At 30.2% G+C, this 25867-nt stretch overlaps 2 protein-coding genes across 5 annotated transcripts; one reads left to right on the top strand and one right to left on the bottom strand.

Annotated features, from left to right (window-relative positions):
- The first annotated feature begins 721 nt into the window (after positions 1-721).
- LOC148229989 (lymphotoxin beta receptor inhibitor) lies at positions 722-11963 on the top strand. 4 transcript variants are annotated; one of them, XM_088198824.1, is made up of 8 exons: positions 722-856; positions 1142-1247; positions 1322-1360; positions 2360-2513; positions 3141-3207; positions 3268-3416; positions 9809-10004; positions 11559-11681. In XM_088198824.1, coding segments are annotated over exons 1-7 (690 nt in total). In that variant the 5' UTR covers positions 722-854; the 3' UTR covers positions 9982-10004; positions 11559-11681. The 4 variants fall into 4 exon arrangements, with proteins under 4 accessions (XP_088054950.1, XP_088054951.1, XP_088054949.1 ...); XM_088198825.1 differs by lacking the exon at positions 9809-10004 and having other exon boundaries at positions 11559-11963; XM_088198823.1 differs by lacking the exon at positions 11559-11681 and having other exon boundaries at positions 9809-11434.
- On the bottom strand, positions 11958-21001 carry LOC148229988 (tubulin beta-4B chain-like). The gene is made up of 11 exons (XM_088198820.1): positions 20832-21001; positions 16484-16595; positions 16287-16409; positions 16110-16211; positions 15906-16033; positions 14091-14258; positions 13832-14017; positions 13613-13752; positions 12759-12918; positions 12258-12359; positions 11958-12175 (listed from the first exon to the last, which is right to left on the bottom strand). The coding sequence occupies exons 1-11, from the start codon at positions 20886-20888 to the stop codon at positions 12095-12097; spliced, it is 1359 nt and encodes a 452-aa protein (XP_088054946.1). The 5' UTR covers positions 20889-21001; the 3' UTR covers positions 11958-12094.
- Positions 21002-25867: the final 4866 nt, after the last annotated feature.

Below are 25867 nucleotides of genomic sequence, written 5' to 3'. Positions count from 1 at the left end.
AATAAAAAACAAATTTTAGCTAATAAGAAGAAAATAATTCTGACAAATTATAATTACATAATGTCAAACAAACCTCCTTTGGGCAATTTTCTTTGGTTTTGTTCCAACAAGACTACCACTTTCTAATGATGTAAAAGAAGAAGATTGGTAGTTCATTTTCAATTTTTAAAAAGTCACTATGAAAGATTGTGAAAGTACCGAATCCAAAGACAGTTTACTGCTAACTGACATATTAAAAATTCGTACTGCAGTAGTGCATCGTCATTATTTTTATGAACACACTGTTTACGTATACAAATGTATGCGAGGAAAAGCGATACATGCGTGTAAGAATATTCGTTGTCAGTGTCACATCCGGCTATAAAAATAAATAAAAAGAGAGAGAATAAAAAAAGAGAATGACCAATTTGGAGTTGAATTTATTTAAGTTCACTCCGGTTACTTGGGACGACTGGTCACTCCCGATTTTGAACCAGCTCAAATATATAATCTACCCCGGCAAAACGAACTAGAAAAACTATATTCAGTTTGTTGAATCAATAAAGGGGATTAACATTTTTTTTAAATGAAAAAATAATATTAAAACAAATATATTTATGTCAATAATATTTTTCCCCTTAAAATATTTAAATTTATGTTTAAATGTATTTTTAATTTTTGAATCAGTAACCGACGCGTTATGGCCAAATCGCAAATGACATTTCCAGCACCCGTCAACATGCTTCGTTTCGCTCTCTCTTTCACAACACTTTGCAAATAGAGTGAGATAGAAATACTATTCTGACGTGTACCTGTGTTGCGATAGTACCTGACGCTTCCCGGCGACACGTGTAGAGCCTCCATCTGTTATATTAATGTACATATTTGCATTGTTCTACATATAAACACACAATTGCGTCACACCTGACGTTTTCAATACACCGCATTTTAAATATATCAATGTAAACGCTCGACACAATTTTCGTACAATATGCACTCGATGTAATTTATTCATTCATCTCAACTTTCACTCTCAACTCTTTCTAATCGATGTATACAAATCCAAAGACAATGAATTATTATAATAGATTATATCTGACTTTAATTGAATTGAAATTAATGAAACATATTTCATATTATTAAAAAAATGACATACTTTTAGGTTTATTACAATGAATTATAAGACAAGATTGCTAGTGCTGTTTCAATGCATAGCCGTAGTGTTATCACAAAGAGTTGCTCCTGGAGTTCCACCACAACATTATGAGGTTAATATTTATTAATTTATGTTTTATTAAGATTTATAATATAAAGCTAAAAAGTTACTTTAACATAAAAACAGCCTCAGTATCAACAACAACACGTCCCTGTACAACATCAAGTAAGTATTTCAATAAAATTAATTTATTTATTTCAAAAAGTTTTTTTTCAAAATTAATATTGTACAACTTATTGGGAAATTCCGGGTTGCGCTTATACAATCGAAACAAATATATACAGGTGACCATCACTTCACACCTAAAATTTATACTTTTTTTACAAATGCTTAGAAAATATTATTTTATACTAATTTGTTTATCCATCCAGTATGAAATATTGCTTTCTTTCTGCAAGCAATAACTTCTCCATATCTGGATTTGGCTTTCTTCAGTATGGCTAAAATTTGTATTCAAAGCTCGTAATAGCATATCTTAAATGACAGAAAGCCTTGTTATTAATATATTAATTATTTTATCATGATTTTGGCAATCTATACTTATGTATGTGCCAGAAAAATAAATTGTTAAAATTAAAAGGACACAAAATAAATTATTATATTGACTATCAAAAAGATATATAGTCATTGTGCATAATACGCATATAATTATTTAAATTTGCTTCGCTTAATTCAAACAATGGTCACTCAAATCTAATAATTACTATACAAAATAAAGTCGTTTAACAACCAAATACACAATAAACGACTGGAATAATTTATATTTACAGTATTTTGATTGTCGTGAATATTATTAAATATCTTGATAATTATCAAGTAAATTTATTATCTAAAAATAGGGTCTTCTAGCTAATGACTATACCTAAGACTATGTAGATTAAAGTAGCATAAAAATTTGCATTTGCACTATTCTAACATATATAAAAATAGCAAATAAAATATGAACAAAACAAACCCGTAATTTTAAAAATAATCAAATTAATTTAGAAAATTTTAATTGTGGTTTTTTGTTCTTTTTGTAACAACAGTCGCACAAGTAAAGTTAAGCGACTATCAAACTGAAAGATCGCCATACAGTTACTACTGACTGATTTGATTTTGAAGAGTCCAAACCAAGTGCTTCACTATGATAATGTACCGGCTCACACCATGTTATATTTTTAGGCACCAGTTCAACCCCAATATCAGCAGCAACATGTGCCTCAGCAGCAACATGTGCCTCAACAACAACATGTGCCTCAACAACAACACGTGCCTCAACAGCAACACGTCCCGCAACAGCAACATGTGCCTCAACAACAAGTTCCGCAACATCCAAGTGAATATTAGTTATTCAAAGTGTTTCTAATGTGACATTTTTGCAATACATTTAAACAAAAAACCAGGGCTGTGGAGTCGTTAAAAAAAACACGACTCCAACTCCGATTCCGATATTTACCAACAACACGACTCCACTCCGACTCCGACTCCGACTCAAAAAAGTTTAATTTTATTTGGTAGTTTTGGTGTTCTTCTACACGTTTAATATTCATACGCTATACACATTTATTATTATGCAATTAAAATTTCATAATTTAAAAAAATGCAGTTTATATAAAAAATGTTCGGGGTCGCTCATTTTTCACGACTCCGACTCCAACTCCGGCCAAAACACCACGACTCCACGACTCCAACTCCGACTCCGACTCCACAGCCCTGCAAAAAACATATTTTTCTCAACTTTTATCTGACGTGTATATGAAACATAACTAAAAATAAAGTGAATTTACCAAAAAAATATATGAATTCGTATAACAATGTCAATTGAGTAACGATAATATCAATTGTGCTAATATATTTTTTTTAAATATGTTTAATTTCAACATAATAGCAAAACACTCTAGAAACACACTGTATTTTCATAAAACTATATAACAAAAGTATATTCATATACATATAATTTCAGCTCATGGCCATCAGGCTGGTCACAATCCGCAGATTTTAAATCCCGGAAACATTGCACACGAAAAAGAGTAAGTAATCATCGAACAAGACCAATTAGGAATCGAAAATCTGATGTTGATTATTTTTAGACACATTCAAGAACATTTAGATGTGCCAATCGACACCAGTAAGATGTCTGAGCAGGAGTTACAGTTTCACTATTTCAAAATGCACGACGCAGATAACAATAACAAATTAGACGGCTGCGAATTGATCAAATCGTTGATTCATTGGCATGGTACGTATTGTGATATTCATCGCTTTGTTTGAACTTTGAAAGATGTCCAAATTACTCATTATCATATTTTTTAAATGTAAAAATCAAAGATTAGAATTATCATATTATGTTTATTTATCAAGTTGTAAAGAGAGACTTTTGATGCATTTATTATTCATCAGTTATCAGTAAACATAACTATCTCACTATTGAGAGGTCAGATTTCACTCATGTTGAATTTATTGTGTTGTAAAATAATCATATATTTCAAATTGATATTATTCATAAATATGGTTAATAATATTTGAAATACATATTTTGGACATCTGTCTTAATTTTTAATTAATGAATGGTGTAAAAATATAGTTTATAAAAACATGTAAACAACAATTTTGCATTTATTTACCACAAAGATAATGTCTCACTTGTAAGATAATTATTTTGACTTTATTTTTACTACAATACAGTAAAATTCATTGTTCTTCAACACGTTTTTTGTCAAAATATATTTTTAATATTGATAATGATAGACAATACATCAGTACATATTAACTTAAATCAAAGTTTTGCGCCCTACATTATAATTATGGAATTTTAAATTGAAAAAATGAAACTTTCCAAGTTAAAAGATTTTCATGATTATTTTATAATATTGTTTTTGTTGATTGATTATTGATTATTGATGTGTATCATATATTACTTTGATTAGGTTTGTTTTAGTCAATTTAATCATCTTTATAATTAATTGTGTGTGAAGCAATCTAATAATAATATTCCTTGTTGTATGAAAATGACGACTCTTATGATCACACGCCACTTAAAGAGTGATATTTTTCATATACTTAATTTAAAATGGGGAATTCCAATAATATCTTGATGTTGTAATCAGGAAAAATTGCGAGACAGGAAACATCCTTAGATCAATATTTACAGTGTATTTATTTTCAACTGTCAGTGCACAAAAACATCTTTCAATCCATGATAATTACATGCTTTTAAATTTCTTAAAAAAATAAGACAAAATACTCGCATGGCATAGAACTTATTATATACATACAATGTATCATATTGTATTTAAATCGTTCAAAAATATGCAGTTAATAATATTTTTGCTAATTTAAGTCAAAGCAGAAATGTTGAAAAACTATATTTTGCAAGAAATTTATAAATGTAAGGTCACTGCCAAAAAAATATTTTTACATATTATCTTTGTGGCAAATATATTGTTGTACAATGTTGTATAAGATCTTTCAATCTAGTTTAACATTAAAATTAATCAACATATGTATAAATATTCTATCGTTAAAGAGTATAAAAAGGTAATTCATTTTGAGATGAAGTCTTCTAAGTAAATAACTATTTTGATTCACCAGTAAAGCTAGTCAAACTATATTTGTTTTGAATAACACAATTTGTAAAATACAGTAGAACCCCCAATAACACGGTAAATTGGGGACGTGCTATTTGTGTGCCCGTTCCTTTGTGTGTGAGCGAGCCAAAAGGAGAATATCTCACCACACGGCCTGTTTCGTACTTAAGTATTGCAAAAAAATTATGAGTTTTTCTAGTCCAAATAGCATGTTTCCAATTTACTGTGTTATTGGGGGGTCTACTGTACATATATATTGGCAACAAATTAAATGGTCAGAATTTAAATCAACTTTGGGTCAGAATAAAAATCAAAACTGTCAGAGTTGTATTAACAGCCTGGTCATAATTATATTATTAATGGTCAAAATAAAAATAGCATATGGTCAAAATAAAAATATAGGATGATCATGTGAATTAAAAAAATATTATAACATTTATAAATGGGTGGAGATGTGTTTTTAGCATATCTTTTTATAAAATTTAGCGTTTTGCCGCTTTGATTAAGCGTTTTGGAGCAAATTAAATAACAAAGTTTAGTTTATATTTAGCATTTATTTATTATTAAGTCACAAATTAGAACTTAAAAACTCAAACTACAAAACAACTTCTTACATAAAAATAAAATTACGAATTTTAGCTTATATTTATTAGTATTTACATAAATCATAAATCACAAATTAGAACTTAAAAAGTCAAATTTCAAAACAATTTATTATATAATTTATAGGTATAATACAGTTTAAATTATTATAAAAGAGGAAAAACATAAACAAGAATACAAAAATAGAATATATTACAATTTATAATAACTTAGCATAGAATATGTTTCTATATATATTTGTTTTAATCTAGTACGACGATCACTGTCAACTAAATTATATTTACTAAAAATTGTTTTGCATCTATGTTATTTGTAAGACACCATATTGCTTGTATAGTAGCATTACCGAACTCTATTGTAGTGGCATTACCGAATTTTATTTTAGTGGCAAGTGATAATTGAAGAGCATTTGGATTCAACGCGCTCCTAATATTAGATATTAAATTTGGAAAAAATGTGAATATCCCTCTAAACATTGAACGCTTTTTATTGTTAAAAATAATGAATGTGTTTAAATAGCAATAACGTGTTATTTGCACTAAAATTAAACATCTGGCTTAGTATTTTATAAAAAAACATTTGTCTCATTTACAACCAAATGTGACTCGAGTTTTGTTAAGCTTTTACGGGAGACCTCTTTAGGCATATCTAGGTATTAACTCAATTTTAATGTAATCTTCAGTTACAAGGAGTAGCTCCTGGGTTTCCACAGGCAAAATGCTATCAATATTATGTTGAAGAGAATATTTTATTCCCATAATTTAATCCCACAATAAATGGGAAAACTTGTCAAGTAAATTAATAAATTTAGCACATCTTTCGCTATATTTACTTATTTATTGTTCCCATGGTTACATTTTTTGTATTCGATTTTTTTTTAAATCTATCAATGCTTCAAAATAGATATCCAAATATTGGACAGAATTAAATCAAGATTTCCAACGGGTTATAATCGGACTAGAAAATAATGTTGCTGGGAGATGTGGGTAAGATATCCCAAAAAATGCTTGAAGAGTTGATTTCATTTCTCGGGGATTCAAAAATGCCATTTTAAGTTTGCTAATGTATTATTTCAATAATTTAAACTTGCATAAACACATTTCTCATCCCAATGCTGGGCACACTTGGAATTTAAAACAAAACATTCAATATTACAAAATGAAGTATCTACTATTGTTTGAAAACACGCAAGTAACGTTAGCTGTGTCTATAAAATTACATGACACCAAAATATATATACTCTGTTCACTTGCAGGTAGCACTGTTCTAAATAAAACTGCAAACACACACCGTCCCATTTTATCGGAAGTTTCATCGACCAATATTACGATAGGCTTGTTTTTTCATGTTCTTATATCTCTCTTCATTTTTTGTCCACAAATTGATACATACAGTAGACCCCCCCCAATGACATGGTAAATTGGGGCGTGCTATTTGGGTGCGCATAGTTGGACTTATCGCAAAACGCGATAATCATGTACCTTTATAAATGAATAATAAATTATTTATTTTAGAAATATCTGTTAGACAAAACTGTCGATGCTATAGTCAACATTGAACACCCCACAAATAATCCCAACGAAATTTATTTAATTGTATGTAGGACGCAAAGATATTTAGAGCTACGAACGAAGCAGGAATAACGACAGAGCGGCAGTGGAGAGCTTGTCGTGTTAACAACTAACAATGTTACTAGCCCAACCAAGTATTATTATGCTGACCATCTGTCAACATAAAACCTTGGGGTTAAAATACAGATCATATAATATAAATACTGGCTGTTCTTTATAAATACCGACCAATGATAAATTCTGACTGAAAAAAAATGATTCTGACCGTATGTCAAAATAATTCTTACCATTTAATATAAATTCTGACCAGTCCAATTTAAATTCTAACCATTTAATATAATTTCTAACTATATAATATTTATTTTAGCCGATTATATTCTGATCTTTTAATATAAATTCTGACCCGAAAAATATGAGCTGTATATATTACGGATATTTTAGAAATGGTACATCTTCAAGAAGATTTTGCTTTGATTTTATTTTTAAATTCCTTTATAAAAAATCATTTTAAAGATATTCATTACTTCAAAAGTAGACATGACCCACGATAATTTAAAAAATAAACAAACTCAGACAAATAAAAATAATACACCATTTGGCCTTATGAGTTTGGTTATTTCTATGATATCATTATTTTTATTTTATGGAAATAAAGAAATCAATAAAATTAGTTTCTTTACTAGATATATATGTGAAAATTAAAGCGTATTACAAGTAAAAATATATTTTCGCTGGCATATCAGTGAAATCATATCTGGTAGATATATATTTCTACTAATGAGAATATACTTTCACCGTAACATATACATAGTTTAACTTAAAATGAATAAAGCTTATAAATTAAAACCGTTTACACAATATTTGCCCTTTTCTTCTCTAAAGATGAAAGATCTTATACAATATAAATTGTTATGTACCCAAATACACATATCAAATTTAATATTGTTTTCGTCGATCGAAATCTAATTCGCTTTTATGTTGTTTTGTTCATTTCTACATGCACTACCCGATCACCCTGACGGTCCTACTTTTTTGCGACATGCGCGTTCGCTAACGCTTAACGATTTGGTGGTTTTGTGTTTTTTGGTGTCCTATTTTGGGTAACGTATAACTGGTGTGATTTATTTTACTTTTGATATTTAACTTTGGTATTTTTATGTTCAACCGTTAACATCATATATTTTATACATGTGCGTTTTTACTGCCGCTTTTACCTTAATTGAAATGTGTAGAAGAAGGCTCTAAGCATAAACACGAAGGTGGTGGACATGGTGAGAATCAGGTTGCGGAAAAGATCTTTGCAGACGACGAGCTGATCGGATTGATAGATCCCATTCTGAACATGGACGACGGCAACAAAGACGGTTATATAGACTATCCTGAGTTTGTGAGAGCTCAGCAGAAAGCGCAAGCGCAAGGACAGCCTCAGCAGCAGAATCAATAGAAATTTATCATTCTTATATCCTTGACGTCAATTATTTTAAATTTGATTCTTTTCGATATTCGAATTTGGTTGTTTTTACTTTTAAACTTATGTACACAAATGGACCCTTATTTTTGAACGTTCACAAGTTGTAAATATGTTGAATGATATTATTTTTAATAACTTTGTATATAGGAATAATATTCAATGTAAATATACATATGTACATATCAGGGGCGGGCGGTGAGATACTTTCCCTCTCTATCGCTCGCGTGTTCAGTGACGAGAGTGAATGAGAGAAAAGGCAATGCGGACCGCATGCTCTTATCTCTCACTCACTCTCATCACTTAACACGCGAGCGATCGAGAGGAAAAGTAGCTCACCGCCCGCCCCTGATACATATATACTGAAATCCATGTGAACAAAATTGTGTCAAAATGTGACTTAGATGTGTTGTTATTATTTATGTTGATTTTTTATTATTTAAAAGAACAATTATTATAGACTATCTTGTATTTGAACAAACCAGTTAGTGAAAGTATGAACACACCTGTTTATGAGTAATTTAAAAGGTGTATATACATGTATATTCATTAAGCAACAAATTAATTACTTGATACATGTGTTCCAGACTTATAATTATTAATTAATAAATAAAATATTGAAATTATATTTTTGAATGTTAAGTTTTCTAAGAATCATTATAATTTTTATATTAAAAATTTTATACATACAAAAGCTTCCAATGTCATGCATTTATTTATGAAAGCTATTATTTAATCCCAAATAAATTAATACTTTTTTTTATAATATTACTTTAAAGTTAATCGAGACATTTTTATTATTATTTAAAATGATCAAAATTGTTATTACAGCAAAATAAATACAATTTCATATGTACCATTTTATGTTTTGCTGATTTTTTTTATATATTATTTTATTTGTATTTGTAGTCAAAGACTGACGATTTATTAGCAAAATAATAGTTTGTGAAAATATATAATATTAATATTTAAAGCTATTCTAAAAAAAACTGTTTCTTGCTACTTTATATCAGTCTACACAAGATGTGTATTTATTTTTTGTACTTATGCTCAATTAATTAACCACATAATATTATAAAAACACACGTGGATATCAAATTATATATTTTAAATATTTGAATACATATTTTTGAACACAAATAGCAAAATTTTTAGTAGTTATCAATTATTTATTTATAATTTTGTGACAATAAATTAAAGACTGATATTTTGTCTTATGGCTTATGTTAAAAATTAATATTAGATCACCTTATTGATTTAATTTTACACGGTAAGTAATTTGATCGATTTTTGATTTGATTTGATTGATGTTTTATATATAAATATTTACTAACATTAAATGGTACTAAACATAGATTTATGTACATATATGAAAATAAAGTATGTTTTATATTAAATACAGGTGATACGGCTAAAGAAGGCATAATACCTGATGACGTAATGGCCAAATCAGTAGACAATATGATGCAAAAAGGAGATGTGGACGATGATGGATATATCACTTGGTTTGAGTATAAAAAGTATCTCGATATTTACGAGGAAGAAATAAAAGCCAACCAAGATGAAACAACTTGAGATGCTTTTTTATGTTATAATATGTATATATATTTATATATTTTCTGTTTAAATGTATCAAGTATATATTACTATTAAAATTATCATTTAATTTATAAAATCGAAGATCCTATTTTAATCAGTGATAAATATGTCTCAAAACTATATTTTTTTAAGATCGTCAAAAATCTGTGAAATGCTAATTGAAATTAAATTATATCTTTAACACTAGATTTACGGCACCCATCAAATTGACTGATTTCTGTTTTGATTTATATTACAGTATTTTCTTGGGTTTTTTATGACTTATTTTTATTTTTTAAAATCTGGTCACTATATACCCATTTTTCATGACACCCATCAATTGACAGATTTATGCCCGTAAACCTATTGTTAAATATACGATACACTTTAATGTAACCGATACTCTATATTTTATCTTCTCTTGTATACAAGATGGTTCCAAATTTCAAGAATTTCATCTTAACTTGACCCTTTCGTTGCCGAAATTTGATATATTGGTTTTTGCTAGTTAAACGATGATTGCCAAAATCACTAAAGAAAGAATCAGCTACATATTTTAGACTAGGATAAATATTATTTTCAAAAAAATTATGCAATGTATTCTCCATTGTTCGCGCACTCCGTTAGGACCGTTTTTATTTCAATAATATTAAAAAATCCATCTATACAATGGTTATCTGATGGCGCTAGTTCGGAATCCAATATATGGAGGATGATCGATACATTTCTATCCTTGTCCATTATTTTTTTGGCTTATGAAGACATGCGTCATGTTGCAGAATATGATACAATTCTTTAAAGAAAGATTTTTACGCCTGATTTAGTCGATCCAGCTATTCAGTGTTCCTCTGCCGTTATTATTTCGCCTTGTTTGAGCAATTCAAAATTATATTTTTCATTGAATGTCATTACTGGTTGTTTTTGCTACATAATTATTTGATAACCCATGTTAGGCGTTTTTTGTTATCAGGCAGTATTAATTTTTCATCCCGTTACCGTACGATGAGATAAGGGCAAATAAGTATCAGAATCGTACACGCATTGCATTGTTATCATCTCATAATGTACTTGGTACCAATCTCATGTATCCAATGCTTCCAGTTGTTTTAACGTATCTCCAAACACTTCTATTTTGCTAGCTATTTTTTTTAATTGACAATATTAACGGCTATTTGTTTCATTGACATTATAGGTTTGACTTCAACACAAAAATCTCTCGATTTTAATTGCTTAAACCATTTTGACTTGATACATGACATTTATATAGTAATCCCAAACGCCTCGGCAACAAAAGGGTACACATTTATCCAACAATTCAAAGCTTTTTCATCTTATATATATATAAAAACGCATTCACATATTATGGCCTCTAGACTTGTGTAAATATTACATATTTTTTATGTTTAATGTATATTTATTTGTCTACTAATTATATGTTGCTTTTCACCTACACAATCATCTTTTATTTATCTTAATTTTAACTGCCTGTTGTAAATAAAGCATTACATTTACACATCACACAAAGATCGCTTTTTACTTGTAAATAAATGCTTTTATTCATTTATGATTTTCAGGTAGCGAGGACGATCCAAATCAAGATACTCCCGTACAATCTGACGAAACTCTCGCCACTTTGGCCGATCAAGCTTTATTAATGATGGATAAAGACAATGACGGGTTCATAACTTACAATGAATTCAGAATGTCGACTGCGGTAGAACAACAACAGCACTAAGCTGCTTCATTGTGAATCGGTGAACGTTAAAACCACATCAGTGATTTTTTAAGCTTGGAAACGACAAAGAACTATATATTTTATTAAAAAAAGAGCTAGGTAATGCTAATATTTTTTTTATTGAAAACCTTTGGAAAGGTAGTGTTTGTTATGTGTTTTCAACAATAACCGATTCATATACAATATTTTTGTTAAATTATAGTCACAATTTTATAATATTTAATAATAAAAATTCTAGTTTTTATACTTACATATTTTTATTTAATATAACAATTAAAAATGCTTCATTATTTGACATATTATATGCTTTTGTATATAATTAATTATATCACAAAACTAAAATCAAATTATGCAAATGGTCATAAAAAGTTAATTTTAACGTCTTCCGTTTACTTCCGGAGAGAATTCCTCTTCTTGTTCATCGACATACTCCTCTTCGTAACCAGTTTCTGCATCCTGTTACGATGAAAAACAATTTTTATTAAAGATATTTATATACAATCATGCAAATTAATTCCAACGGTATTAATTAACAAACCTGATATTGTTGATATTCCGAAATCAAGTCGTTCATGTTGCTCTCGGCTTCTGTGAATTCCATTTCGTCCATACCTTCTTTCGTATACCAATGAAGGAAGGCCTAAAGAATATAATCAATTTATTAGCTTTAAAGAAACATGAAGAGTATTTTTAATATAAAAGTTAACAAACTATTAAAAGTCCCTTATTAATAAATTTACACTAGACCAAAATAATATTTTTTTTTATTGGTGTTGAAACTCATGTACTCAACTCAAACTTATGTACATTTCTCTAGCCTATTTATTTTTAACGCATGCATGCTCTTAAATTTATGCCCTGTAATTGGCCAGTCGCCCTGAGGGGCGGTACCAGCATGTGGAAGTACACAGGGCAGTAATTTTTGGTTGTTCTTGAAATTATTTTCTTATCACCACTTTCACTATTGAAATAGTTATTTTATTTATTTGTTCTAATTTGTTAATAAAATAGTGTAGGCATAAATTAGTATAGTACATACCCTTCGTTTGAACATAGCAGTGAATTGTTCAGATATTCTCTTGAATATTTCTTGTATCGCAGTTGTGTTTCCTATGAAGGTTCCAGACATTTTGAGTCCACGGGGTGGGATGTCGCAGACGGCCACTTTAACGTTGTTCGGAATCCATTCCACAAAATATCTATATATTAAAAAATCAATTAATCGAAGAGTATACCACAGTTCCATTAGGCGAATTGTATAATTAACAAGAACCTGATTTGATACAGCAATCAGATCATTTGACTTAATTTATTTTTGAAGAAAATCAGACACAAGTACTCAAGCACAAGTACTCAAATTCAAGTTGTTAGTTTTGAAACGTTCAAAAGAAATTTATTGAATTTTTTTTTAAATTTTCATTAAACGCCACAGCGGGAAGATATTAACTACATTTCAGTTGAAAATGGGTTAAGTATTAATTAAGCAAGCCTACGTTGTAATTTTTTAAACCAAATTCCATTTTGAAAAAGTATACCACACAAATTTAAGATGCCAATATGGTGAATTACAATTAAATTAATATCAATCGATTTCTGAAAAACAATTTCTGAGAATTGTTCAATTTTGAAAGACAAAATATTCAATCAAGAGTTTGAAATTATTTTTATTTTTGTGGCATTAATAATTTTTAATGCCACAAAAGAATAAATATAAAAATAATTTTAAGCAATTGATTTAACATTTTTTCAAAATTGAACAATTCTCAGGAAGTGCTTTTCAAGAAATCGTTTTTCAAAACGCCATCAATGACAAAGTTAACATCTTCTCGGTGTGGGTCTTATATAACCATTATAAGTTAATATTTTTTTAATGTATATAAGTCGGTAACTTACGCTGAATTTTTATTTTGTACATTGAGCATTTGTTGATCTACTTCCTTCATTGACATTCGACCACGGAATATAGTAGCGACCGTTAAATATCTACCGTGCCGAGGATCGCAAGCAGCCATCATATTTTTAGCGTCAAACATCTAATCGAACAAATTAACTTTTTTTTAACCGTTTCACAGTATATTTATCACAATTAACTGTTAAACAATAACAACTAACTTGACAAGTAAGCTCCGAAACGGTCAAAGCCCTGTACTGCTGCGTTCCACGCGCCGTCAGTGGCGCAAAGCCTGGCATGAAGAAATGAAGCCGGGGGAATGGCACCATATTAACCGCAAGCTTTCTAAGATCAGCGTTCAGCTGTCCTGGGAAACGAAGACACGTCGTCACGCCAGACATTGTCATCTACGAGGTACAAACGGTGATTCATAATTATCGAGAATAAAACGTAATATACGATCCATTGTATGCGACTTACAGAAACGAGATGATTGAGGTCGCCGTATGTCGGAGAGCTTAACTTTAACGTTCTGAAGCAAATATCGTACAAAGCTTCGTTATCGATACAGAAGGTTTCGTCTGTGTTTTCCACTAGCTGATGGACCGATAGAGTTGCGTTATACGGTTCTACAACCGTATCCGAAACCTATTTATTAAAAAAATATTTTAATATGATCAAATAGCACATTTTAACTACCATCAAGGATACACCAAATAAGTCTTAGTCATTTATTTAAATTAAAACGATATTTATAAGATTCTCAATGAGAGATTTATCGTCAACTTTTAAATCTACTATATTTTAGGACAAAAACTACGATCAATGTCATATATTTTTTAATTACATTACAATTAACTCCCACAGCCAATATATTGCCTTTTATGGAATCATCAAAAATCTCTAGGCCAATATATCGGCTTTTTAAAATTACCTATTTATTATCAATTTAAAATTCAAAGAGTACTTTGAGATATTAAATTGAAAATAGATTTACACGAATTTGCTTTACATGCTTTATCTATTTAGATAAAAGTTTCAAATCAATCTTGAAATATCTACACATATGCTGTTTTTCTTTACAAATACACAAATATATTTCTCTATTATTTGCAAAGTACAGATTCGTAAATAAGATAATATCCGCAAATGCTTTAGTAACCTAGATATATTAGGATTAGTAGAAATTACTATTTGACTTTAAATTATAAATCGTGGTTTATTTAGCAGCTCAGTGAAAAATTTTTCCTTAAAAAATTTAAAACATCACACAAAAACAAAAATAAAATTTATTAGTGACAATTTAATCTATAGTCCAGAAATATTTTAAAATACTCTACTTTCTATCTGAATTGTTTAAGGAAGCTACATTACATATTTGTATGTAAATATTAATTTATAATTAATAATCCTACAAAAAGTACTTTTTTTTCTAATTATCTATATTTCTCTTCTTTATATAACTGTCATTACTATTGGAAACTTGTATTTTTCAACCATTTTAAGATTAGGATCTATAAAATGAGGGTTATCCGAAAAATAAAACTAGAAGCGAATTTTTTGCTCGGTTAACTGACATTTCCGCCTGGATACACATGACGTGGCAGAGTTTACCAGACCACAGTTGCAGCAACCTTGTGCTTGTAGTATTTAAAATGTATGGTCTATTCCTAATCCTATTTGTTTAGCGACTGTGTAACATAAAATAGTTGCACAGTGAGCTTACCAAGGAATGGAGTACGGCAGTTGTTCACCTTCACTCAATGGCATATTTAAAAACGTAGATTCATGTGTGATTCTAAACTGTTGCTTACTTATATTTACAGCAAAATGGTGGTGTATTTAAAGCAGAAAAGCGCCATCAAGACGCAGAAAAGACTAACGAATTCAGCAAAAAAAATTAAAATTTAAAAATTTTTGATGAAAATTTATTAAAAAATTTAAATTTAAATTTTTTGATCCATGTACTTTATAAGCAATATCTAGTAGTGATCTTTATGAAACAGTTATCGCATCCGAAAAATAAAGCAGGTGAGGCATGTGGATTTTTTACGGCTCATTTTCAAGCTCACCAAATCTATGGTTTGTATCTTTACTTTTCGAATATCCCTCATTGTGTAATGTCTGTAAATGGGTCAAAATTTTTATCTTTCTTACATGATTGAAACCACAAATTGCCACTAAAACGACACTCATAGAGAACTAAGATAAGTATTAAATAATTGAATCGTTTTATATCGTAAAAAAAGACTAAAACTTATTTGAAGGTTAATAATATTAAAGCAATTTACAAACCTTAGGAGACGGGAAAATAGAATACGTATTCATGATTCTATCTGGGTATTCCTCTCTAATTTTACTCATGAGCAATGTACCCATTCCCGATCCAGTACCGCCTCCGAGCGAGTGAGCTAACTGAAATCCTGCAATACAAAATTATATCACAACCGTGTAATTGATGACTGATTCCATTGTACTTTGACCCAATCTATAACATACCTTGCAAGCAGTCACACCCCTCGGCTTCTTTCCTGATCACGTCTATAACTGCGTCTGTTAATTCTGCACCTTCTGTGTAGTGTCCCTTCGCCCAGTTATTACCTATTTAACAACACAATCAATTAAGTAAAAGTTAAAATATTTTAAGACAATAGATTCTCAATTTGAGTAACAAACCTGCTCCACTTTGACCGAATATAAAGTTGTCGGGTCTGAAAAGTTTGCCGTACGGTCCAGATTTTGCAGCGTCCATCGTACCTGGTTCCAGATCGACCAAAATGGCTCTTGGCACATATCTACCTGTTTTAAATAAGAACGTAGTTATTATTAATTTATACATTGATATATTTTATATCGTGTTAATTATGACATACCTCCATTGGCTTCATTGTAATAAACTTCGATTCTTTCGAGCTGAAGATCGCTATCGCCCACGTATTGACCGGTAGGGTCAATGCCATGTTCGTCTGATATGATCTCCCAGAACTGAAACAAAATATATGTGTGAAAATAATGCTCTCATGTTTTAGATGTTTATTTTTTTATAATAAATATATTATTAACTTCATTGCAAATCTATGTATATAAGAGTAAATACTGATTGATATATATATATATATATCCAGATAAAGTATAGTATCATACATGATTTGCTGATAATTCTTTGTAAAAAAGTGATTATATAATGTTACACACAAAAATCAATAGTTTTTTCATAACCAACAGAAAATTCTAGCATCATTTTTCTGATGTTTATTTCAATCTTCTAGGTTTGCCATATTCTGAAATGATTAACCAAAAGACAAAACAAACAACTTTTTTATGGAACATGGTGGGCTTGATTTTTTTATTCGAAGTAGCCTTTTTAGGTTTTGCAAAAAAAATACTCTTAATCGGGTGTTGTTAAGAAACTACAGCCTAAACTTAAAAATTACTATTTTTTAAATGGTTAATTAAACGGCCACTTAATTTAACGGTAAAAACTATTCACAGCACATCTAAAATAACCTAAAAAGGGAATTTAGGCAACAATTGGCGACTGTTTATTATCACAATGCCACTTATAAGCTTTAGATTGATATGGCGTGAGTGAAATTGGTATGACACATCTTAGAAATAAAGTCAAATAGGTCATTGTTATTTGTAAGTATGACTGAATTTGCCCACATGGTTGTGCCTTAAAAACAAATAAATTGTTAAATTCTGGCATGTTCATATGTATAATCATGTAGATCTATTCTAGAATTTTTTTACCGTACATCTAATTGCAATGGTTAACGTAATTTTTACACTGCATGTAACAAAGTAAGTGTTTTAATTCAGATGTCACGTGACATGTGCAAGATGACGGTGCCTCTTAATGAGCGTACCATTTATTCATCAATAATCCGTTGTGCGATTATTTTATATAAAAGAAATACTGCCTGCGTGCCCGTCACATATTTGCATTCACATACACTGACGAAAATCAAATATGAAGATCATAAGAGCATCACTCATATTACTTCTAGCGATTTCCATTTGTTCGGCTCACTTCCGAAAGCATCTAGAAGAACTACATGTAGCCTATTTTCAGGGACTAATATCAGAAATCTAATCTGTTACATTTCTATCTCGAACAATGGACTGAATTTTTGCAGTATTTACTTTTTCTTTATATTTAACTTTTATGGTGAAATGGCATAAAATTTAAGACGAGATATTTATTAGTTGCTGTCCTGCGAGTTTTTACTAATACGTTTCAATAAAAATCATTTCTTAACCATCACAATACACAAGGACCAGTTTACCGGCTTTTATAGATCGCCAAAAATACCCTGAGCCAATTTATTGGCTTTTCAAAATGTAACATTTTATTATCAAATTTTAAAATAAAACGAGTTTTTGTCAGGTTATAACAGTGCAAGCTCCTCAAAATGTACGCACTTTCAAAACCACATTAATCGACAAAATAAGAATTCCCTTTTTTATTATTTACTTTTAATTCTGTTTATTCCTATTTATGAATGTACATTAGTTCACAATCATTAAATGTAAATGGTTTGTGAATTCCTAAAATATGAAAATATTCGTTTGATAATGCAAAATATCATTTCTTTATTTATATTCTCTGTTTTTCGTTTTTAATTATTTTCTACTGATGTAACATTATTTTATAAACTTAGAATAAATCTATAACAATATCACGAAATACGAAAAATAATCAAAATGTCTCTATTTTTAATAAATTTCCAAAACTTGAAAAAACAGGTATTTTCTCGAGTATCTCTAAAGCATATCTATTTAAAATTCAAAAGGAGTATTTGCGATAATTAGAGTAAAAATCATAAATTAAGATTAGACATCGTTTAAAGTCCATAAATGCAACTTTTTGTATTCACAATGGTAAAACCAGTAAATGTCAAACTCTGGGTGGCATACCAATAAAATAAAAAAATAATTTGTGCTTAAAAAAGGTTGGAAGGGCATTGACCTACTTTCAGCAGGTTTAAACCATTTCAGAGCCAATCATTAGCGGCAAAACTTCGAAAGACATTTAAAATAAGTTAGGATTGATGAATGTGCGTAGGAAGGCCGAAATATGGTAATGGGTAAAAAATGGGCAAGAAATTTGATATATTAATATTTTAGTTAATATCATCATATTCGTGACATCTTTAGCTTAAGGGCTAAATAAATACATTAGAGTTGTTTTATTATGAAGTTGACCTAGAGCAAGGTAAACAATTTTTTCGCTTAAATTATTGAATGGAATTTTAAATCATTGAGTAGTTTTACGATAAGTCAGTGATCCTTATTTATTTATTAGGTCAGTGACAGATTCACAATTTCCAATCTGAATATTTCGAGCTAATATTTTTAATGTTTAATGTAATGTATTAAATAATAGGTTTTGAAATATGACCAAGAGTCAAAAACAAGATAGCTTTAAGTATCGCAATAACAATGAAAATCATTTCTTGACCCTTATAAATTTTAAATCATTATGTAGTTTGACAGCTAGTAATAATCCTTAATAGCACACATTTATGTGAATTTTTTTATTACAATACCATTGTTATAGTGTGATTCTAAATTTTAGAGTTTCAAACAAGTATTTTTGATTCTGTTAGTTAAATAATTTAATCTCGAAACATCACGAATTGTGAGAATAAAGTTGAATTGTGATGAAGAGCTATAATTTATATTGGAATGTATTCGTTTCATGGAGAACATTAACTAATTTAGGCGAAGACATTCTAAATTTGGAGAAACTGTTTATTAGCATATGATTAATTGCTCCCGTCTTTTCTTTCAATATAATTAGTTGAATAGACATTAATATTTTTTATAGAAAAAATTGACTATGTGGCTTTATTATAAGAATATTTAAACAGCAACGCTTTCTATACATTTCGGATGTCGCATTTAAAGATAATCAAATGAGTTGCAACGATAGTTAAATTTGACTGGTTATTAGTAGTCATAATAAGTTCCATTTTTTTTATTAATTGAAGATGTGGAAAATATGAAGAAAAGTGACGCATGGTTTTGCGCATAATACCAAATAAGGAAGTAAACGTCGCATAAATCGATGAAATTATTCAGTTTCGTATCTCGTATTCGTAATCATGCTTGAATTAGTGAAAAATGCAAATCGGTTTCTGGATGTTCAAATACGACCGCAAACGGTTAAATCGTGGCGGTTGGCAACCCCTGCACAAACCGTATACGATCGGTACTAGAGTGGGCGTATGCGTCGATGGAAGGCGATGGAACGTATGGAAGATATGAAGGAAAACGCCTCAAATGAGTAATTTCGGTGCTGTAAGAGTCGTACGACAATGAATTTTTCTAGGTCGCAAGTTTCGTTCGAAATCGTGACCGATCCAGCGAAACGGAAGCCATTAACGAGAGAATACGACCGCAACGGCGCTTCGTGAGAATGCGACTCGAAACAGTCTCCAATCTGCAACTGTAAATTCGATAAAGAAAAAATAACATTTTTTTCTCGGAATCGATGTCGCCCGCCATCGATTTAAACTCAAGGACGAAACCTAGTTGCTATCTTATCCGCATCCACGGGCGGCGCTAGCGTTCGCTTCCGCCCGCATGAGATATTTTTTTTAATTAATTATTTTGATAAAAACGTTACAATTATAACTGCATCAAACGTCAAATCTAGAGCAAGTGATAAAAAATGCGGCGGCTCACTTTCAAATTTTATTCCACTTCGACGTCGATTTTATCAACAGCTTAATAAAATTGTTTAAAACGATTTTTTATTGTCGTTTATTCGTAATTAATATTAACGATATACAAGTGTTGCCAATCTAAAAATTATTATTCAAATTTGAGTATGCGTCACGTATTAAAAATCCGCGTATCGCTCAACGGTCGAAATCAAGATGGCGTCTTTTGAAAGTTTTCTCGATTCGATGCTTCATTATCTCTACGGCGGATTACTAATATCTTAACTGATGATGTTTGAGCTGTGTTCGCGATTTTAGCCACATGTGTCAATCGGCAGAGATATGAGTCATATTATGTAATTTGGGCCGCCCCGTTGCGACTTTGGCCATTGTCCGTGTAGCGGCGCGGACGTAAACATTCCGTTCCGTTATTGTTGTTGCAATTCGGATGGAATCCCTCAGACGCCGTGTGCACGCGGAAGTCGCGCAAGCTGTATATATACATACCTATATATATTTATAGAACAACGGAGAGAGAAAGGTGACTTACCTTGGATCCGATCTGATTTCCGCACTGGCCCACTTGGAGATGGACGATTTCCCTCATGATAGATATTCGAATGGAAGACGGTTCGAGTTAAAATATCTAAGAGTCCGGCTAGCGTCCCTTCGCGCACTGAGACGCGACACGACCAATCTGAACGAGATCGGACGAACACTGGCTCGAAACGGTCGTTCGTGCCTTGTGCCACGACGAGTGTTCGACCATAAAGTACTCAAACTCGCGCGCGCGGCTTACGAAACAACTAAATCGAATAGAACGATTCAATAAATATACAAACTATTAAAAAAACAACTCGCGAGCCAAAATCGACCGAATTACACTTATATTATCGAGTATTCCCGCCTTTTTCGCGCGTCTAATAAATTAAACAGCCATTAACTCGAGCATGACCCCTCGCTAACGGCGCAACAGGGAAGGGGAGTTTTACATAAATTAAAATATGACTCACGATTAAATTTTATTTATTTATTTTCCTCCCCTCAAAAATAAAAAAAATCATTTGCGTAAATGAAATGTCGCTGTTTCTTGCAATCCTGGTCGTTGAGTCAATTCACAGTACCTACAATTTATAGCCTCAGAATTCACTACCGGAACAATTCCTCGTATCAATAAAAATATAATTTAAATTAGTACTGCATTTTAAATTGTGTTTTGCTGCAATAAGCTTATAAAATGTTTTACTAAGGATAAAACTTATATAATTGGTTTATTGCGCTGCTGTAAGCTACTATTGTATTAAGTGCGTTTAAGTGTAAATACTTATATAATATTTAATTAAATTCGTTACAACGGGACTAATCAATCAATAACTACAAGTAAGTATTAAAACACCAGACTGAAATCAAATCGCAACCCTTAATAGATGCGGTACATCGACTGTTTATCGTTTAAATCAGTCATGTTTGTTTAATAATTAACAGGAGCCGGCAAACCGTGGCTCGCGAGCCGCTTGTGGCTCCAAGAGTAATGCTTTTTGTTAATACTTAATGTTAAAATAAAAGTTGTATATTACCATTTTTTATTCCTGCGGTATTTATACATTTTAACGAAAAATGCTTCTTCTGCACAACAAAGTACAATGACTTTTAAGAGGCGATGTTTTATAGAACTTAGCCCAAGAATTCTGCAAGCCATAACGCAGAAAATGCCAACAATAAGACGTTTTGATAATATAATAATTAAATATTTTTTTATATCAGCTATTAGTATCTGAATTTATCTTGTCAACTGTAATCTTATAAAGCAGTAAATAAATATTCGCAACAAGTTATCTTGTATAAGCCAGACATAAGCGATTTTTTTCTGCGACGATGTAAGAAATTCGAAACTTATAACCCTATTTTGTTTATAAGTTAGTGTATTAAATAAAATTACTTAAATATATTTTACAAACATTGAAGCAAAACAGACCCAACACTATATCATTAAATATGTATAAATGCTAAGAAATTATCATTATAAGACTCCATTTAAATTTTAATGTGAATATTAAAGATATAGTGAAATAAATTATGTATACAAAAAATATTAATCGACTATTTGCTAATCTCTCTATTGAAATGATATTTTTAACTTTACATATAACTGTGGCATTAAATAAACAATTCTTTCTAAAATTAAACATTGTAAAATAACTATTTACAATCTACAGTGCATCAAGAATGGTTATTTTCATTAGCTATCATATCTATTACAATCAGCACCAACAGACATAAGATTTTATAGAAAATGCCTTGAATTAAAAAATATGCAAGAGTTAGCGAAGATTTCGAATATTTTTTTCATTGATTGCTGCATTTTTTAAGATAATTTGACCAAGAAGCACCATTTTTCATATTTTTCTTATACATTTTTACTTTCGTCAAAATAAACTTTAATGTTTATAAATGAATAGTTAATACAGTTCGGCGATTATCTACGTGGAATTACATTCAACTCCAATATGGACCACAGTTTTATTAAATTTATATCGTATCTGGGAGATTAAAATTAGTGATTAATATATAATTATAATTCCTATCGATCATCACAGATTAGGGTTTCCTAGATTTTACTAATCTCTCGGATGACATCGATGATCGTAATGCATATTAAAAATAAAATAGAACTAGATCGTGCATACATTACTTGATTGTAAGGTGAAATAATAGTATATGCTTTATAAAATATATGTTACTAATTTACAGACTTTAATTTCAGTTTTGTGTCTCACTACTTACTTAATAATTGGTGACTATGTTTACCTCGTTGTAACCCATTAGTCTAACAACTGGCATGTTACAATGGGAGATTTGCAATAAATAAATAATATATTACTAACTATTAACATTTATATGTTATTAGAAGTTTCAACATTTTCCATTTATATAAAATTGCATATTTCCATTTATTTTTAATAATATATTATCAATATTATTTGTGTCTTAAATACTAATAACTTTCAATACAAATTTGTATTTGATTATGTTTTTAGTAAAATTGTAAGTTAATAGAAAAAAATAAATGCTAATTCACTAAGACTATTATTATATCTATCTATATATACATATGTACATAATGTACATTAACTATAAATTATTTGTACCGACCAATAGCAAGTAAAAGTAACAAACAAAATATGTTTATAAAAAGTAAGCAATAAATTATAAATAAAGTTTACAAATATTTTTTATTAAATTTAGTATTTATTAAAAAAGTTTTTTGCTATTTACAACGCGTTTTGTCAATGAACATATTTATAGATTGAATTAATGGTTTCAATACAAAAGCGATTAACGACAATTAACCATACCACTCATCCCATATTAGTCCTCTTTATCTTGCAATTTACTTAGTACCAAACAACTTCGTCAGTATACAAATATATATTATTTTATTTTAGCTATCGAGAGAATAATATTATGGTTGACCCTTTGAATCAACATGTTTCTCGGTAACTGTATCGAATTAAACTTTATTTCGCTGTTTTTATTTAAGTTTATATTTTTTGTGATCGGAAACACTCCATTTAAGGTGTCACCGTCGGGCGCGAAGAAATGATCGTCATTCTGACATCATACTTGCATTTAGGATAGAAGGTCGAGTTGTTAAACAATAATAAAGAAAAAAACTCGTTTAAGGACAGAAAGTGGGATAGTAGGTGTATACGAGAGTTAGAGATTGGATGTTTCGAGAACAAACTTTCATTTCGTATCACATTTGAATACCAAGCATTAGTGAAAAACATAGTTTGGTATTAATAGGAATAGGTTTGTGCATGTGCGTGACTTAATAAACACACCTTAACCTTGTCGCAGTATCACTATGAATCACGGTAGAATTGACGAGTTAAATTTTCATATAAAAATAGTAAATAAGGCCAAGTTCAGCGCATGAGAGAGCCACGTTCTAGCACCATGTATAAAAATGTATGAATAAAAAACATGTATTTTCGTATATATATCGAATATTTTCTCATTGCGCTGCTTTAATTATTAAATCTAACTGTGATCACCTCATATGAAGCGAAATAAATAAATAGATTCTTGAGCATAGAGATGTCATAACAGAAAACTGTAAATTTTCAAAGCTTTTCATTTGCCATTGTTTTTTGCACCTTAAAGATCGATGTGCCAAATTATTTAATATGAACCATGTGATGTCACTTGTTAAAACAGTTAACGCAATAAAACAGTTAACGCAAATAAGAAATTGAAGCATTGTCGGCTTCAAGTTTCTTCAATCTTCAAAAACTGGAGTCTGAGTACAGCGATTTACTTTTTTACTCGAAAATTCTATGTTAAAGTCACGAAAAATGCTTTGAAACATTTTGGAATTATTATGAATGAATATGAGCAAAATGTTCCTGAATTATACGATGAACAATGACTTTTGGATTTATGTTTCCTTACAAACATCACAATAAAATTAAAGGAACTTAACAAGCAACTTTTGGATGAAAACAAAATGAGCACAGATTGTTTTCAAAATATAAAAGCATTCACAGCATAATTCAAACTTCATGGAAGTCAGTTGAAATGAAAAAAATCAGTCCATATCAAACAATAATTTACTATTTCATTGCTCAGTATCAGTATTAACGAACGGGTGGTAGGTCTGGTACGTTTTATTATTAATCAAACATTTGATTAATAAAAAAAAATCATAAATTATGAAAAAGAATATCAATTAAATGGTCTACTCTAAACCTTTTGCAGTACTCAATCCTTTTGATGTAATTTTCGATGACATTTTCGTATATTCCGGGAGTATCTCGGCTTTAACTTGACGGATGTTTGTTTTTAGGTGCATGGGTGCATTAGGTGTTAAATTGCATGATCTTGGTGGCTAGTTGACGTCACTTAAATGTGAAATAATGCGATCTGGGAACTTTTCGCCCAAAACATCTAACGTTCCACCCGATGTGTGACCAGTTACGCCATCTTGTTGTAACCACGTGTCTTTCACATAAATATCTTTGATTTTGTACAAAAAATAATCGGTTATCAAATGCTTATAGTACTCACGTTGTTTAAAAAAAGTAAGCCCAATGACGCCGCCTGACCACAATGCGCACAGTCACTTTTTGGGCAAGTAACTGTCTCTCGTGAATTACATGAGGATTTTCTTTGCCTTTTATGTGCTTATTAACATACACAGAGAAGTGAAAATGTGCCTCATTGGAGAAGAAGATTTTTTGAAAAATCAGCATCAACTTCTTACTTCTCTAAGACTTAATCTGGGTAAATTCTTCGCTGTCCATTGTCTCTTGGCCTAAGTTCTTGTTTTATCTGAATTTTATATGAGCTGCAAGTTCAGATGCAAAATATGCCAAAGGGAGCCATAAGAATAGCTCAAAAGCTGAGGACGCTGATATATTCAATATATAGCAGCAATATTCTCTACTGAATGGGGACCACGATGATGCATAGGCCTTACCCTATCTCTAATCCTTCCAGACTCTTGGAAATTTTCACTACGTTGCGAATTGTTCGCTTAGTAAGACAATGAATTTGAACCTAATCTTCTCGTAAAATTTGATC

Source organism: Plectrocnemia conspersa, unplaced genomic scaffold, assembly GCF_051122295.1.
Source record: "Plectrocnemia conspersa isolate PC_06_02 unplaced genomic scaffold, ASM5112229v1 ptg000011l, whole genome shotgun sequence".
In the NCBI taxonomy this organism is placed as follows: Eukaryota; Metazoa; Arthropoda; class Insecta; order Trichoptera; family Polycentropodidae; genus Plectrocnemia; species Plectrocnemia conspersa.
The sequence above is the reverse complement of the archived record's forward strand: the minus strand, read 5'-3'. Positions and strand labels throughout refer to the sequence as shown.

Excerpts from the sequence above, each read along its gene's own strand:
- LOC148229989 (XM_088198821.1), top strand. Across the intron at positions 2,514-3,140 it reads ACAAGTTCCGCAACATCCAA|CTCATGGCCATCAGGCTGGT; the intron begins GTGAATATTAGT and ends ATATAATTTCAG. Across the intron at positions 3,208-3,267 it reads AACATTGCACACGAAAAAGA|ACACATTCAAGAACATTTAG; the intron begins GTAAGTAATCAT and ends GATTATTTTTAG.
- LOC148229988 (XM_088198820.1), bottom strand. The coding sequence starts at position 20,888 with ATGAGGGAAATCGTCCATCTCCAAGTGGGCCAGTGCGGAAATCAGATC. Across the intron at positions 16,034-16,109 it reads GGGGTGTGACTGCTTGCAAG|GATTTCAGTTAGCTCACTCG; the intron begins GTATGTTATAGA and ends TTTGTATTGCAG. Across the intron at positions 12,176-12,257 it reads CGGAATATCAACAATATCAG|GATGCAGAAACTGGTTACGA; the intron begins GTTTGTTAATTA and ends TCATCGTAACAG.